Here is a 17,214-nt window from a genome sequence, read left to right as displayed (position 1 = left end):
GTGTAGAACCTATGCCCACTTCGGAAGCCTGCAATTTGCGCAGCACGTGTTGCAATATGTCTAGCTGATTGAGTTGCGGCTGTCAGTAAAAAGCATCTAAAATGTGAAGATAAATGTGTCTTCAGTACAATTTAAGATGTTGCAACAAGAAGAATGGGGGGGTGGCAAAGAATGGCATCGCTCTCCAGAATGCATGCGCTCAGCCGTCTTCTGCCAATTGTTGCGTATTCATTGTGTGAATTGTTTGCCCTTTGATGGTTTATTTTTTTTTAATCAATTCCCCATTACATGACACCAGTAGGCCTAGTAAATGTACCGTTAATCCCTCTTCATTTGGTTACATTAATTACTGTTAATGCATGCATTAACTACAGTTATTTACCATTATCATTCTCGTTGAGGAGACATCGTTTGCTACAATTGTGAGAAACACATTATGGTTTATTTCATACCATCATTTAAGCGCTCCATGTGAGCAATGAGCATGTCTGGTTTCTCTGTCTCGTTAATGTCGATGGGGCGTGCGCGCCTGAGCATGCATAGAAGTACCTGGCCTGCTTCATGCAAATGTCAAATGTAGGAAAGTGCCCATTTAGGGGATGTCTGATTGTCTAAACTCACCACCACTAATAAGCTGGCCTTCTCAGCCATTTTGTCTTCACCTCACACAGTAAGTCAACATCCAGATTATTATACACTGCTCAAAAAAATAAAGGGAACACTTAAACAACACAATGTAACTCCAAGTCAATCACACTTCTGTGAAATCAAACTGTCCACTTAGGAAGAAACACTGATTGACAATAAATGTCACATGCTGTTGTGCAAATGGAATAGACAACAGGTGGAAATTATAGGCAATTAGCAAGACACCCCCAATAAAGGAGTGGTTCTGCAGGTGGGGACCACAGACCACTTCTCAGTTCCTATGCTTCCTGGCTGATGTTTTGGTCACTTTTGAATGCTGGCGGTGCTTTCACTCTAGTGGTAGCATGAGACGGAGTCTACAACCCACACAAGTGGCTCAGGTAGTGCAGCTCATCCAGGATGGCACATCAATGCGAGCTGTGGCAAGAAGGTTTGCTGTGTCTGTCAGCGTAGTGTCCAGAGCATGGAGGCGCTACCAGGAGACAGGCCAGTACATCAGGAGACGTGGATGAGGCCGTAGGAGGGCAACAACCCAACAGCAGGACCGCTACCTCCGCCTTTGTGCGAGGAGGAGCAGGAGAAGCACTGCCAGAGCCCTGCAAAATGACCTCCAGCAGGCCACAAATGTGCATGCGTCTGCTCAAACGGTAAGAAACAGACTCCATGAGGGTGGTATGAGGGCCCGACGTCCACAGGTGGGGGTTGTGCTTACAGCCCAACACCGTGCAGGACGTTTGGCATTTGCCAGAGAACACCAAGATTGGCAAATTCGCCGCTGGCGCCCTGTGCTCTTCGAAAAGATGAAAGCAGGTTGAATACTGAGCACATGTAACAGACGTGACAGAGTCTGGAGACGCCGTGGAGAACGTTCTGCTGCCCGCAACATCCTCCAGCATGACCGGTTTGGCGGTGGGTCAGTCATGGTGTGGGGTGGCATTTCTTTGGGGGGCCGCACAGCCCTCCATGTGCTCGCCAGATGTAGCCTGACTGCCATTAGGTACCGAGATGAGATCCTCAGACCCCTTGTGAGACCATATGCTGGTGCTGTTGGCCCTGGGTTCCTCCTAATGCAAGACAATGCTAGACCTCATGTGGCTGGAGTGTGTCAGCAGTTCCTGCAAGAGGAAGGCATTGATGCTATGGACTGGCCCGCCCGTTCCCCAGACCTGAATCCTTTTGAGCACATCTGGGACATCATGTCTCGCTCCATCCACCAACGCCACGTTGCACCACAGACTGTCCAGGAGTTGGCGGATGCTTTAGTCCAGGTCTGGGAGGAGATCCCTCAGGAGACCATCCGCCACCTCATCAGGAGCATGCCTAGGCGTTGTAGGGAGGTCATACAGGCACGTGGAGGCCACACACACACACTACTCATTTTGACTTGTTTTAAGGACATTACATCAAAAGTTGGATCAGCCTGTAGTGTGGTTTTCCACTTTAATTTTGAGTGTGACTCCAAATCCAGACCTCCATGGGTTGATAAATTGGATTTCCATTGATTATTTTTGTGTGATTTTGTTGTAAGCACATTCAACTATGTAAAGAAAAAAGTATTTAATAAGATGATTTATTTCATTCAGATCTAGGATGTGTTGTTTAAGTGTTCCCTTTATTTTTTTGAGCAGTATATTTCCTTACAGTATTTAAAACATCTTTCCAACATACTCCCCCTCAATAATCAGCATCGCTGATAAATAGGCTATGGACATGTTGCGTGTATTTGTTTCCATTTTAATTGTCGTCAACTTCATCTTCATACTACAACATAGCTGTTGCCTTCATACTTTCCTTGTCGATTCATTATCTTATAGCCTATCCGGAAAGCCCAAGGTAGGCCTAGGTTTTTTCATACGTTTTAAGGAAAGGATAAATATTTGCTCGTGTCTGACATATGCTGGTGGCTTTGATTGACGCGGGTTCTTTTCAGGGGAAGTTTGGAGAAGATTACAATGTATCCTACCATTTCTACCGATCTGCATGACAGTTATTATTTATTATGTACATTATTGTGAAACAGTTTCATTTCAATAACATTTTTATTTCTAAAATCATTGTCACGTGGTTAATCATAAAATTATGAAGTAAAATGTAAAAAGAATCTCAAATGTTCAAATTCAACTAAGGCGAGAGCACCAGCCTCTGCCATTTGGACACATTGATACACTGTGGTCCATTGGTGGCTAAAGAAATGAACGCATAGAACTCAGAGATGGCATATTAGGCCAGTGCAGCAGTAGGCCTATAACTTCCACTGTGAACTAAGTAAAATACATAGGCCTAAAGCAGACAAAGAAAAACAGAAGAAAAACTATTTTTCTGGTTATCACATTCATCTCTCTACTCCACTTCCCTGCCTCACTTTGACTTGAGCTATTGCTAGTGAAGTGCAACATTGTATCAAATCATCAACTGGGTCCGGCCAGAAGCTGGTGCTAACAAACTTGAAACATTGTATCAACTACCTTATTCTGGGCCTTCAGAGTTTTCCGCACCAGTGAGCTCGAGACAGATTACATTTTTTAATGACATTTCCACTGGATATGGAATTTTCAGATCATGATATTTTGCTCTTTCACACTGAGGCTTGGTGATTAGAGAGGCCCAGGAGTGTTGGAAAGATTTTTCAAATACTAAGGAACTATCTTTTGCAATAGATGTGAGAAATAGACTTCGTTAACATTGTGTGAGGTGAAGAAAAAATGACTGGGAAGCTCAGCTTATTAGTGGTGGAGGTGGTGAATTATGAAAGAAATCAGACATTGCCAAATGGGCACTTTCCTACATTTTGCACGCAGCAGGCATGAGAACGGTAAATAATACATGCATTCACAGAAATGAATATAACCAAATGACAGGGATTAACATTAAATTGCCTGTTTTTCAAACGTGAGGCTACCACATGGGCATTCGTAAAAATGCATTGCAGGCCGACACAGGCCTAGGATACTACTCTACTTGGCAGGGATAGGAGGGCGGCAATTTTTCTTTCTCGCCTAAGGCGACATATCGGCCAGAACCGGGCCTGATCAGCATTGATTAGTCTATAAATTAACCTCTTTGGGCTAGGTGGCACCAAATCGTCCCACCTACGCAACAGCCAGTGTAATCCCGTGGCGCGTTATTCAAATTCCTCAAAAATGCTAAAACTTCAATTTTTCAAACATATGACTATTTTACACCATTTTAAAGACAAGACTCTCTCGTTAATCTAACCACACTGTCCGATTTCAAAAAGGCTTTACAACGAAAGAAAAACATTAGATTATGTCAGCAGAGTACCCAGCCAGAAATAATCACACACCCATTTTTCAAGCTAGCATATAATGTCACATAAACCCAAACCACAGCTAAATGTAGCACTAACCTTTGATGATCTTCATCAGATGACAACCCTAGGACATTATGTTATACAATAATGCATGTTTTGTTCAATCAAGTTCATATTTATATCAAAAACCAGCTTTTTACATTAGCATGTGACTAGCATGTGACTAGCATTCCCACCGAATACTGCCGGTGAATTTACTAAATTACTCACGATAAACGTTCACAAAAAGCATAACAATTATTTTAAGAATTATAGATACAGAACTCCTCTATGCACTCGATATGTCCGATTTTAAAATAGCTTTTCGGTGAAAGCACATTTTGCAATATTCTCAGTAGATAGCCCGGCATCACAGGGCTAGCTATTTAGACACCCAGCAAGTTTAGCACTCACCAAAGTCAGATTTTCTATAAGAAAAATGTTATTACCTTTGCTGTCTTCGTCAGAATGCACTCCCAGGACTTCTACTTCAATAACAAATGTTGGTTTGGTCCAAAATAATCCATCGTTATATCCAAATAGCGGCGTTTTGTTCGTGCGTTCAAGACACTATCCGAAAGGGTAAATAAGGGTGATGAGCATGGCGCAATTCGTAACAAAAAAAATTCTAAATATTCCATTACCGTACTTCGAAGCATGTCAACCGCTGTTTAAAATAAATGTTTATGCCATTTTTCTCATAAAAAAGCGATAATATTCCGACCAGGAATCTGCGTTTAGGTAAACAGACAAAAGAAAATAAAGCATTTGGTCGACTCGTGCACGCGCCTAAGCCCATAGTACTCTGATCGGCCACTTGCCAAAAGCGATAAAGTGTTTCAGCCTGCCTCGATATCGTTCATCTTTTTCCCGGACTCTGAGAGCCTATGGGAGCCGTAGGAAGTGTCACGTTATTGCAAAGATCCTCAGTCTTCAATAAAAAGAGCCAAGATGAAACACAATTTGTCAGACAGGCCACTTCCTGCATGGAATCTTCTCAGGTTTTGGCCTGCCATATGAGTTCTGTTATACTCACAGACACCATTCAAACAGTTTTAGAAACTTTAGGGTGTTTTCTATCCAAAGCCAATAATTATATGCATATTCTAGTTACTGGGCAGGAGTAGTAACCAGATTAAATCGGGTACGTTTTTTATCCGGCCGTGTCAATACTGCCCCCTAGCCCTAACAGGTTAAGAAACCATTCATTATCAAATTATATCATGCCAGGTTGGAGAGGATTGGCGCATTGTCCACGACACAACATTAGTTCATTATATGCCTCAGAGCTAGAACAACCTTGTCGACTGCTGTTGAATAATTATTTTATTTTTTTGACCGATTTATTTTCTAGCAAGCAATGAAAAAGTGCATTGTATAAAAGAATGTTCACATAAAAGTTAGCAAAATAATTGCTTAAATCATTAGCACACTCCTGCTATTAGGACAACTTTATCTACATGAAAATAAAATACATATTAAAATGGATGTAAGCCTATTTAAACCGTTTTGACGGTTATTTTAAATGGTCATGAAGGTCTTTATCCATAACCTTTAGTTACACGATTATTCACTTACTGTCACAGCCTTCTACACACATCCCTGTCAGATGTGAGGAGAGGTGGCCCAGCCTGTTTCGTGTGTTTGTAAGTGTGTGCGGTCATTTGTGTCCCCTCAGCACATCTGGCTCTAGTTACAGCCCTTGTGACCTGTGAGTGGTTCACCTCAGTCCTTCAGCCCTGACCCATCCCTGTCCTGAGGGAGAACAGGGGAATAACAGACACTGGAGTTCCCCTGGCTCGTCTCTGGCGATCTGGATGTCCACTCCTCTGATGTAGGCTGACCAGCTGACCAGCTGGCTTTTCTTGTTTGGGAGTCGGGTGCGGCCATCCCAGCCCGGCTCGGTCCAGAGGTTTACTTCATACCTCAGGTCATGTCTCTTTAAGCAGCACCAAACAAGAGCAGCTATTGCAATGCGTTTCCCTCGACTACTGACTGTTTTCACGGGCCAAGTTGAGGATGGTTTTGCAGATGATGAAATGTCATTTACCTTTTAAATAATGCTCCGTCTTCAGGCTCATCACCAAAAAGGTTACGAAAAGTTATACGCGTTCCAAAACCATCAAAATGTCTCATGCCTCAACTCCGGAGCAAAACAAAGTTGATCCCACCATTCGCAAGATGCCAGAGACACTTTGATGAATATCTTTACAGTGTAATATGCATGTCAGGGGGCGCAGCAGAGAGGGGGATGGGACGGGGGGGGACGGGGACGGGGGGCACTCGTCTATAGGGAGCAACAAAGGCCAAAGACAATGCAGAGGTAAACTTTTAACCACCTCAGAGGTGGGAGGAGAAAGTCTCATTTCTCTACACTACGAGACCGCCCATCTCAAAAGGGCCAACTCCCATGGTTAGGTCTAAGAGCCACGGTCGCGGTGATATCATTACAGCAATACAAAGCTGCAGAGTGTCTAAGAGGCATCCTGCTCTGGCTGTATAGAAGCCGCACGCTCCCTTAGACCCGTCAGCTCTCATTGGCTAAAGTAGGCCACAGCCGAGTCCACAGCACAGGCACAGGCCTGTTAAAGATTGACACAGCAATTGCACAAGTTTGCCATGTTACAAAACACTGCAAAGCCATAATGCAATACTTACCACAGCAGATCTATAGCCAAAGTGTTTGCAATACAGTCTCCCCAACCAAGGGAGTGGTAACTCGTAAGTCAACAAAGCCACCACACCACACCGGGCGCTAACAGTTTCTCCAAGAAACCATATCATGAGAGAGTCCTTGTGTTCAGGCCGTGAGAGGCAAGGGGTTGAAGTGGAGTTGGTGTTTGAGAGAGATTGTATGAAGAGGGGTGAGGGAGCATGATAGGGGTGAGTTCAGTTATGTTTAGGACCTGAACTGGTGCTGTGCACAGGAGAAAGCACCTTTGTGGAATAGAGCTGCATTCTGCCTAGTGGCGCCTCAAAGCCCATCAGCACGCCATTTTCTCCCTGTCGCCCTCTCCCAATAACTTCCTCATTCCTCACTCTCCAGCAAATCACTTCAAACCCCTGTTGCCTCCCAGTCAATAGCCTGGACTCCCCAGGGACCAATTATGGCCTATGTGAGTCCAGCCTCTTGTATTTGAGCCTGAGGTTCTGTTCCACATTACCCATAGCTACATTTTAGGGGCTAGAGAAAGCATCAAGAGTAAAACAAAAAGGGTCACAGATGATTTATGGCTGGTGGAGTGGCCCAGGTCCAGCAGCTAGTAGAAAGACTTGAAGAGTTGGAAATACACAGTTCCCATGAACACTGGATTATATTTATATCGTTCAAGATTGCCCTCTGTCCGATTTGAGACATGGAAAAGCTATTTATCAAAACCAACTTCGGTCAACATAGCAGAGCATGCGTGTGTGTGTGTGTGTGTGTGTGCTTACATAGTGTTTTTCTGCAGCGGCAAGCGTTCATCTGTCCTCACTGGCACCAGGCCTGGTGATTTACAGTAGGTGCAGGGAGTTCTGGCACTGCACTACAATATGCCCATGGACATTTGGAACCAACAGTAATTTGGCACCGCTGCAATGCGCACTTACAATCTTCTAGTCCTCATTGTCCATCTCTATGCCAGAGATCAACTGCTAAAGAGATGAGCATCCGGATGTGTTCTGCATTACCTTGCATGAAAATGATCTTGTCATTTCGCACAACCACAAGATCAAAACAAATGTAAAAGCACTGGGAAGGAGACAGAGCTGAGAGACTTCTGACAACAGAACAGAGAAGTCTACAGCGAAAACAAGAACTATACAGATGGGGAATCTAACAGATAAACACTCTGGATGCCTGTTGTGCACAGATAGGCCTCCAGTCTTGCTACATGTAGTGTATAGGCCTTAGCCTGCCATAGTTAGCCATGCCTTTAGGAAATTGATGTCAAATCTTTCCCAGGGCAATTACACAATAACAGAATTATGCTTTGACTCAGATTTTTCACTTTAAAATGTATGCCAAAGAAAAACCAATTTCAATGTTTAACAAACCATAACTCTAAAACAAAGGACTACTTTGAACAATTTACACAGAAAATGTCACAAAAACACAATTACTGGAAGAAATGCGCAGATGCAAAGTTTGGTAACAGAATTACAGAAAAATAACTTCTTCCAAAAACTAAAATATATTTGCTACGAATTAATATTAAGTCCGCAGAAAGAATGGGTTGTCAGCTATGACATGACACCTTGTAACAAAATGTATTTTGGTTACTGAACTACAGTAGCTGAAGTGGATTCACATCCGGTGAAAGAATTACATCATTGGTCCATGAGTTGTACTATACAGAAATTCATAATTATGGATATGAATATGATTATCTTCATGGTGATGTAGCCTGAATTGGTACACAAAGGTAGACATTTGGGAGAAATATTTCAAATATTTGGGTATTAATCTACACACTGGCTATTATTATAAAGAGCTCCGCCCCCAAACAAGAGCACATTTGGTTGGCCCGGACCAGACCAAATCTGAACCAATCATATACATCTGTTTTTCACAAGTTTGGACATCATAGTAGAGCAGAGTAGAGTACAGTAGATATGTTCAGTATAGTACATTAGACTGTACTCCACTCCCGTGTGCACTGCTGTACTGTCCAAACAGACGTCTATGACTGGTTCAGATCTGGTCAGCCAGGTTGGATTAACCAAATTTCAACTAACTACTTTTCAACGTCCATGGACATCCAGTGTCTGTCGGTGAAGATGCTTGTTTCAGTAAATGGAAACAGTGTAGGTAGCAGGTGCATACAGTTCAGACGCTGATTGCATGGCACGTCATTGACTGTCACCAACTGACAGATTGTTATAACATATGTGGCTAGCTGATAAAATACCTATCTAGGTGTTGTAAGATGCGGCAGGCATCAGCAATGCGGAGGCAGAGGAATGCACCCTTTAACTGGAGAGAGAGAGAGAAGAGGGAGAGGGACAGGGAGGGGTTGTCCAGAGTTTTCAGTCTTGCTTTGACCACCAGACAAAATTTTTAAAAAATAAAGAAAATAAAAAGTTATGAGCTGAACATAACAGTCCGCCAGTGGAAGGAAGGACAGTAGCAGGTGACCCAACTGTGGTTTGTGACTGTCATTTCCCATTGTAGCCAGTTCAAGTGCAGTCATTCTGTTACTGATAAGCATTTGCTCATTCCTAATTTGTAGGATGGAAAATGGTTGAAAAATGTATATGCCTTAATTTCTCAAAAAGGATAGGCCCGTGTCAAATGAAGGCGAAGAGTCTATGAACTTCACATGTTGATGCTCATGGGTCCTTTTAGATGGAAACGCCCCCCAGTAACACTAGTCATGCCCAGTCATGGTGCTGGTCTGTACCAGCACTGATTAGAATCAGCCTGTCTCATGATGGCAGCGATAGACCATCCTTCCCCATTAGATCATGTATGGGTTTAATGTTGGCCTTGTGCGCTGTGGTTCCACGTAGTACAGAAGGGATAGAGTACTTTTAACACAATACAGGCACAGAGTTGGAGGTTGAATCAGTGGAATGAACTGGAGGCTCCTGTACTTCCTATCATAAAGATGAAGAGATCTGACCTTCTCTAATAAGAGTACCCCACCTTGCACTTCCTCATCCTAGCTTACACCCTGAACACAGGAAGCGTTCACATCAGTCATTAGTGACAGAAACCACAGCGCTCTTTGAGAAAAAAGGAAACGGCAGGGTTCTGAGAAACGCTGGATTCTACTTTGATGTGCGTGTGCAGGAAACGATGAGGCATTTATTTATTAATCAGCTTCCTTCCCACATCTGTCTATTAATAATCAAATGACGTTGTCATTAAAGAAAATAGGACAGAAAAGGCAGTTTTTGTTAAAGATCTGTACACCAGCAGCAAGGCATTTGCATCACTCCTCGAAAAGGAAAACAGCACAAACCTGTTCTAAATTCCTGGGAACTATGAAAGTTGGTGGAGAAAAGACACATCCATCATGCAAACACTGCTTTTCAAACAGCTCTCAACTTCATATACAAGTGTGTGTAACTTCTGCTAGTCGACTTACCCCAACCCAATGACAGTGCCAAAAGGTCACCCATGTTATAAAAGCCAGGGTGAATCACTCTATAATGACAGTAATTGACTGTGGATAGATGTCTAATCAGGAGTAGATAGAAAGAGGACCAGAGAGATGAGACCATTAAGCCAGGCAGGGGCAGTAAACCACACGAGACAAGGTAAGCCCCAGAAATAGCAGACTATTCCAGCAGAGGGACAGGTTTAACACCAGGACTCAAGTCTCAGGCATGAGGGGGTAGAGGCGTCTCAGGCATGAGGGGGTAGAGGCGTCTCAGGCATGAGGGGGTAGAGGCGTCTCAGGCATGAGGGGGTAGAGGCGTCTCAGGCATGAGGGGGTAGAGGCGTCTCAGGCATGAGGGGGTAGAGGCGTCTCAGGCAGGCCAGACAGAGCTTAGGCAACACCTAAGGTTGAGAAACGCCAACTACTGCAGTACACCTGCATTCTCGGAGAGCTCTAGCACGCAACGAGAAAAATATTCTCGGGCCATTTGGCCACCTATCAAATCCACTTTTAACAGTGAAATTAGAAAAAGGTGCTTGTGTTTTTAACAGAGACATCAGTGGCCCATTGCTGTAAAAAAACAGCCAGGGGCCAGAGCTGCTGAGTCCCAGGGGTGGAGTGGAGGGGAACTCTACAGGGACAATCAGGGGGGGGGGGGGGGGGGGGGGGGGGGGGTCATAAAACCCCCTCAGCTGCAGCCTGTGATCCCCCTGCCCTCCCTCCACTTCAATACAACACCTGCACACAACAGCCCCACACCACAGCTGGGGCAGGCCATTCCTCACCAGGTCCTGCTCACGCAACCCTCATTTCCTTCACCATCAGTCCAGGGAAGCCAGAATAACTGCTTTGAGCAGAGATCGACAGGGCTGTAGTAGAGCAGGTTGAGAGCTTCAAATTCCTGGGTGTCCACATCAACAACAAATTAGAATGGTTCAAACACCCCAAGACAGTTGTGAAGAGGGCAAGACAAAGCCTATTCCCCCTCAGGAAACTAAAAAGCTTTGGCATGGGTCCTGAGATCCTCAAAAGGCTCTACAGCTGCAACAGCATCCTCACTGGTTGCATCACTGCCTGGTACGGCAATTGCTAGGCCTCCGACCGCAAGGCACTACAGAGGGTAGTGTGTACGGCCTAGTACATCACTGGGGCAAAGCTGCCTGCCATCCAGGACCTCTACACCAGGCGGTGTCAGAGGAAGGTCTTGAAAATTGTCAAAGACTCCAGCCACCCCAGTAATAGACTATTGTCTCTACTACCACATGGCAAGCGTTACCAGAGTGCCAAGTCTAGGACAAAAAGCTTCTCAACAGTTTTTACCCCCAAGCCATAAGACTCCTGAACAGGTAACCAAATGATTGCCCGGACTATTTGCATTGGGTGCCCTCCCCCTGCTACTCTCTGTTCATCATTTTTGCATAGTCACTTTAACCATAACCACAAGTACAAACTACCTCAATAAGCCTGACTAACCAGTGTCTGTATATAGCCTTCCTACTCTTCTTTTCAAATGTCTTTTTCTTTACTTACACACACACACCTTTTTTTTCTTATTTTTTTCGCACTGTTGGTTAGAGCCTGTAAGTGAGCATTTCACTGTAAGGTCTACACCTGTTGTATTCGGCGCACGTGACAAATAAACTTTGATTTGAGATCTACTACAATTGCTTTTGCACAATGACTGGCGATGGATGCCTCACTGCATCAGGAAGATCATTAAGTATGACTATTTCAATAGAGAATCTCTGCAAGATGGTATTATCTCCTTTCAGATACCGCACATAAATGTACTGTTGGCTGAACAGATGGGACTGTTCCATGTAGTAAGGTGTAGTCATGGTTCTGTAGGCCCTCTGTCCATGCAGCTGTGGGCTCTAGCCATGGCCTTCTATACAGATAGATAAAGCAGATGAACACATTCTCACACTGATCCACATGGTAATGAGATGAGTCCAGAAGGCCTTCAAAATACAGAGGGACGGAACACCCCCAGCATGACCTTACCACACACATAACCACCTAGGGCGAGTTCAGCACCCGCCCTTCGACTCGCTGCTCTACACCACAGCACCCCCCCCAAATTTAAAAACACTGCTCCCCTCATTACCATACTCCAATCATCTCACACTTCATTCAGCCAAGCAGGTCATACAGAGCTCCTCGCTCCCGCTCACTTTTAGTGCCCAGTTGGCCCCCTCTCCTTTGCCTGATGGTCTACTTTAATGAGGGGGAGGGGGCTGCACACGCTGCATCAACAGCCCATCAAGTCATCAACCTTGCCTGATGCCGTGGCCTTGCCTTGTCCACAAAACAAAACACAGCTGTAGTCAGTGCTGCTCTAGGTGCGATGGTCAATCTTCCAGGGACACATTGGCTGGGAATTTCTACGTTTGCAGGTTTCATGCCACGTCACCCTGTGAAAGGCCTTTTCCTCCCGGCAGGTTTTTGATTTGGGTCTGAGAGAGTTAAGGTCACGCAGTGCGTAACCAAGCTGATAAGAGACAGAGGATGAGGCATGTAGAAACTACCAGTGAGGTGGCTGATCTGAATGTCAAGATAATGTGTTTACATCAGCCTATGCTGATGTCAAAACACTGTGGTTTTCCTGTAGCCACATTGGAGAAGGTAGCGTTATAATATCACACACAGTGACTGAGTACTCACTTGCAGTGTGAAAGCTAACAGCATGACAGGGTCAACCTTGTCCTCTAACTGGAGCACACTGCAATTGAGTAAACATGAAGGCCAAATATATACCATAAGAGGGGGTGCAAACACCACAGAAGTGCCATGCTTGTATTGAGGAAGTTGGCTGCCTTATTCCTCAAGAAGAGTCCCGAGGGCAACGGAAGAGCAATCTAAATGTCTGAGAAGACTCCAATACCACACTGCTGCGGAGAGAAAAATGTAACTACATTTCAGACTCCATTTCCAGACTCTGACAACTCTAAAGTGGAGGACAAGAGCTTATAAAAGCTGAAGTGTTGTCATTACAGCATGTCCCTTCCCGCTGTAAGTCTGGGGCTGGGCCAGGTATAACCATGTACAGAAAATAGTGTTGTTTTTGCCAGAGTAAAAGGTCAGAGTAAAGCACATTAGCTGAGTTAGTGATCTGACCAATGAGGCTTGGCTAAACTTGGCTTTGGTCAACCGAACAGAGGCCCAAAACTTTTCACCATTTTGGCTCAAAACAGCTTTTTAAGTCTCCAACATGTTCAGATCCCTTTATGGTGATGGGACAAATTTACTCAGCAGTCATACAGACAGACGCCCACACACAGCTCGCAGTTTCCTGGACACAGTCTGAGTAAGTGTCTCTAATGGTCATGTCTGGATTCCTTACTCCCTTATGGCCAGCACATAGTTAATGGCTTACCAGTAATCATAGTAAAAACAAAGCCATTGGACATTTCACAGTGAGATTGCTGATTAGTCAACAACATTCCTGATGATCGGTAAGAAATGCTGTCGGAATACAGGGCCATAATCAAAAATGGATGCCCTGTGAAGAGTGGTGGGGTCTTTAAAATTGAGAGGCCTAACATCTGTCAACAGAGAGACCCACAGGCCAAGCCTGCCCCAGGTCAGGAAGCCTGGCTTCATGTCTGACCAAGCTCTTCAATTACTGTCAATATCACACAGGGGAAAGAGGGGTCAGTTGGTGTGGAAGAAGGAGCTACACTCTTACCGGGCCCCCCAGATATCCACTACTGTCCCTGGTTGGCTGACTGCTACAGAGGTAACCTACCTACCACATGTTAGGGCCAGTCACCGGTCACACTGGCAGGGCAGGCTGATTAAACTCTCCTTCGATTCCCTCAGAAGGAAGAATTACTGGATCCCCTTTCCGTTAGAACCAATCAGTAACCCACACGTCAGCCTACAATTCCACACCACTACCAATTACTGACATTATACACCCACTAAACACAAACTAGGAGTCAGTGGGAGGGAAGGTTTATCATCTGACCTTCCCATAGCCCAAAATATAATCTGTTCATGGATGCAATGTAAACATATTATAAAGAAATCAACTAAAAAGGATCCGATTTTCTTGAAACCATTTTGTGTTCGCTCACTAGCTAGTGAATTCACAATCCTCCCCAGTTATTTTCCCAACATATTTTCCCCAAAGGGATTAATCTCTCTCCGGTGAGTTTTCAGAAACCATTGAATGATTCTCTCCCCCCCCCCCCCCCCCCCCATTTGCAACCTTTATTGAGTCCGTCTGAGCTCTAAAAAGGGCTACGCTGATGTTTACTATGTGGTTCAGATCATTATTTGATAAATCAACATTATTGCCCATGGCATTAGTATAAAAATAGACCTTTAAGCAAAAGGGCATTTTAAAGGAAATTGACTGACAGCCACTACATTTCCACAGTAGGCAGCATACAAAACAAATCTGTATGGAAACTATTACAGAGAGACATGTCAGAATGATAAAACACCCAACTAAAAAGGTATCACCTTATGTCACCGGAATAATATTATCTTACACTCAGATCTATTCCATGACCAGATGCATCATGAATGATCTCTAACTGGAAGACGTGAGATCTAGTTGCCTAGCAGGATACAGCATAACCAGGAAGGAAGCTATAACATTACATTTGAAATGGATGCAAAAAGACCAGAGGCAACAAAAACAAAGTAATTCTACTCATCATGCCCACATTGAAGTCTTCTGATGGAGCAACCAGAGAATATAATGGCCCACTTACAAACAGGAAATGTTTCATTCTCTCTCTCTTCTCCCGCCCCCCCACTGGGGCACCAACAACAAACTATCCCAAGGAGAGCTTAATTATTCATAGATTGTCCTCAAAACGGAAGGAAGGAGAGGAAAAGTGAAAACCTAAACCCTGGTGGTGCTGCTCATAGGATTGGAGTCTCATTCCTGTCACTGCCTGTTAGACTTCCCTCAGCCACACTGTGCAATTCATAGTTCAAAGTCCCATCTCACCCACGCTCTGATTGGGCGTTCCGGTCAGGAAGCTCCTGTAGGATCATCTGTTCCTGACAAACACACAGCTCCGCTATGCAAACAATGCCACAACACAGCGCATTGAGGAGACGCGAGGGAAGAAGTTCTGGTAACGCCACATGAAATGTACCATGACTTGACTCATCTGCGACAAAGGAAGACCACCACAGAAAAAAGTTTGTGGGATGTTTCATTGAGCAGAAACTAAAAAGCATGGAAGACTGTGTTAGTGTTGAGAATGCTAACGTGTCAGAGAGAGGCGGGAGGCCATTTTTCTGATGAACTCATTTACCACAAACAAAACAGCAGGCTGAGCATATGGGACACTTTGAAGGCCTCCTCCCCTTAAGCAATGAGATCAAAAGCTGTGTGAAAAGCAGAGTGATGAGTGACGCTTTCAGGACAATGCAGAAATCTCCACAGACACACACAGGTGTATGATTGAAGCATTTCACTACACCCGCAATAACATCTGCTAAACACGTGTATGTGACCAATAAAATGTGATTTGATTGGTATGGAGGTTGTGGTCAGCCACTCTCTGTAAGAGTAACAGAAGAGACATCTTACCCAGAAAGGCAATGCTGCAGTCGTTCAGGTAACTGTGTTTAGTCTTTTCTCTGGAATGGATGAACTGAAACTAAACAGTCAAAGGGTTTCTAAAAGGACCGCTGCCTCTGGTAAACTAATATTTAGCCTAAATCTCCAGAGGAAGCACTGCATTTTACAAGTTATATGGGACATAAATACCAAACACTGTCGATATTACTCCGATATATAATATTTTTTTAAAGATGAGTATATTTTCTGCTCTAGAAAAGTGAAATAATTAAATTGGTTCCAGGTGCCTCAGAGGCTGGCAACTTCCAAGTCTAATAAATACTTAAGCCAATTTGAGGTCAGGTATTTTGGCACTAACAGGCAATGTGGGAAAAGCGGTATAGAGCAGCACTTTCTGCAGTAGGTGTTCCCTAATTATTCACTTAGACAAAACACACAGAGACAAACAAAAAAAGAGGGTGAAGAATCCCCAACAACTCACATTGCCATGGTTGACGAAGCCATGTTTACTGGCAATGCGGTCAGCCTCGTCTGGTCCTCCAGCGATGTGGACGGCCCATGTGTTGGTGTAAACCCTCTGACCAAGGGCCATGCCCAGCCCAGACACCAGCAAGACCAGCAGGGGCCCCAACAGCAGCCGCTCAGCAAGCCGGGACCAGGGGCCCATGGAGGAGGATGGAAGGCCCAGAGCCATGGGGTCCTACAGCAGCGCAGTCCCTGAGCTTAGCGTCTTTATGATAGGCCGGGGGTGGCCGGGGGACATACAGGGGCGCAGAGAGACAGCACAGGACAGTCACTGCACCGGGATCACCTAAGAAGAAAGAGAGAGTTAAACATGTAGCAGCGCTCAGCACAATGAGAAAAACAACTCTTACAACTTCTATTCAGAGTGCTGTAATAGTGAGCTGAAGCAGCATGTAATGTCAGAGGGAAGTCAATCCTGCCAACGTTTGCTGACTTGTTACATTGCAACCATGACAACAGCATTACCAAAGGAGAGCAGAGTGATGTGAAGATATCAACATTTACAGGGGAACAATACCAGATTAACAACAGACTTGAATTACTTTTGAGTTAAAGGAGTCCAAGGTCTTTCAGTGAAGCTACGACAATTAAATACGGATTGTATTTGGAATTACAAAAGGCACTTTGAAAGAAAACAACAATCATTAGTTGAAGGAAACAGAGTCCATACCAATTTATATAGCATGAAAATGTTGATTGCAAATGCAGATGGTTTGTGTGTGGCAGACTTTTCAACAGCCTGTTCACCTGACAAACTAATAACAAATCCGGTATTACTTTCCTCCTAACTTTGCTTCTTGGCTTTTCTCAGCACTGGAGGTGGTGGAGAAGTGGATGTCTCTTACCATGTATAATGCAAAGCTTATGATCACACATGTACAACTCTACTTCCCCTCTCACTCTCCTTCTGTAAGCCAAGGTAGAAGACTTTTGTACAGCAATGACTAGAAGTCACCCAGCAATGACTAGTCTAGGTTTTCACTCATGAGAAAACTTGGCACTCCAATTTCAGACAAACTTCTCCAAGTAAAGAGCATTCTGAACTGGAATCATGAAAAAAAAGTAACTGTCCAACCCCATAGATATCCCTAGCC

At 44.4% G+C, this 17,214-nt stretch overlaps 1 protein-coding gene across 4 annotated transcripts in view; it reads right to left on the bottom strand.

Moving 5' to 3' along the window:
• The window catches only part of LOC106562248 (furin-1), a 98,344-nt gene that overhangs the window by 75,060 nt on the left and 6,070 nt on the right, over positions 1-17,214 (bottom strand). For all 4 annotated transcript variants that reach the window (XM_014127011.3, XM_014127008.3, XM_014127012.3 and 1 more), the window contains exon 2: positions 16,077-16,406. In XM_014127011.3, coding sequence (XP_013982486.2) covers positions 16,077-16,289 — 213 coding nt within the window. In that variant the 5' untranslated portion in view covers positions 16,290-16,406. The remainder of the gene's footprint in view (positions 1-16,076; positions 16,407-17,214) is intronic.

Source organism: Salmo salar, chromosome 11 (genome assembly GCF_965601325.2).
Source record: "Salmo salar chromosome 11, fSalSal1, whole genome shotgun sequence".
In the NCBI taxonomy this organism is placed as follows: Eukaryota; Metazoa; Chordata; class Actinopteri; order Salmoniformes; family Salmonidae; genus Salmo; species Salmo salar.
Note: the sequence above shows the minus strand (reverse complement) of the source record. Positions and strands in the feature narration are given on the sequence as shown.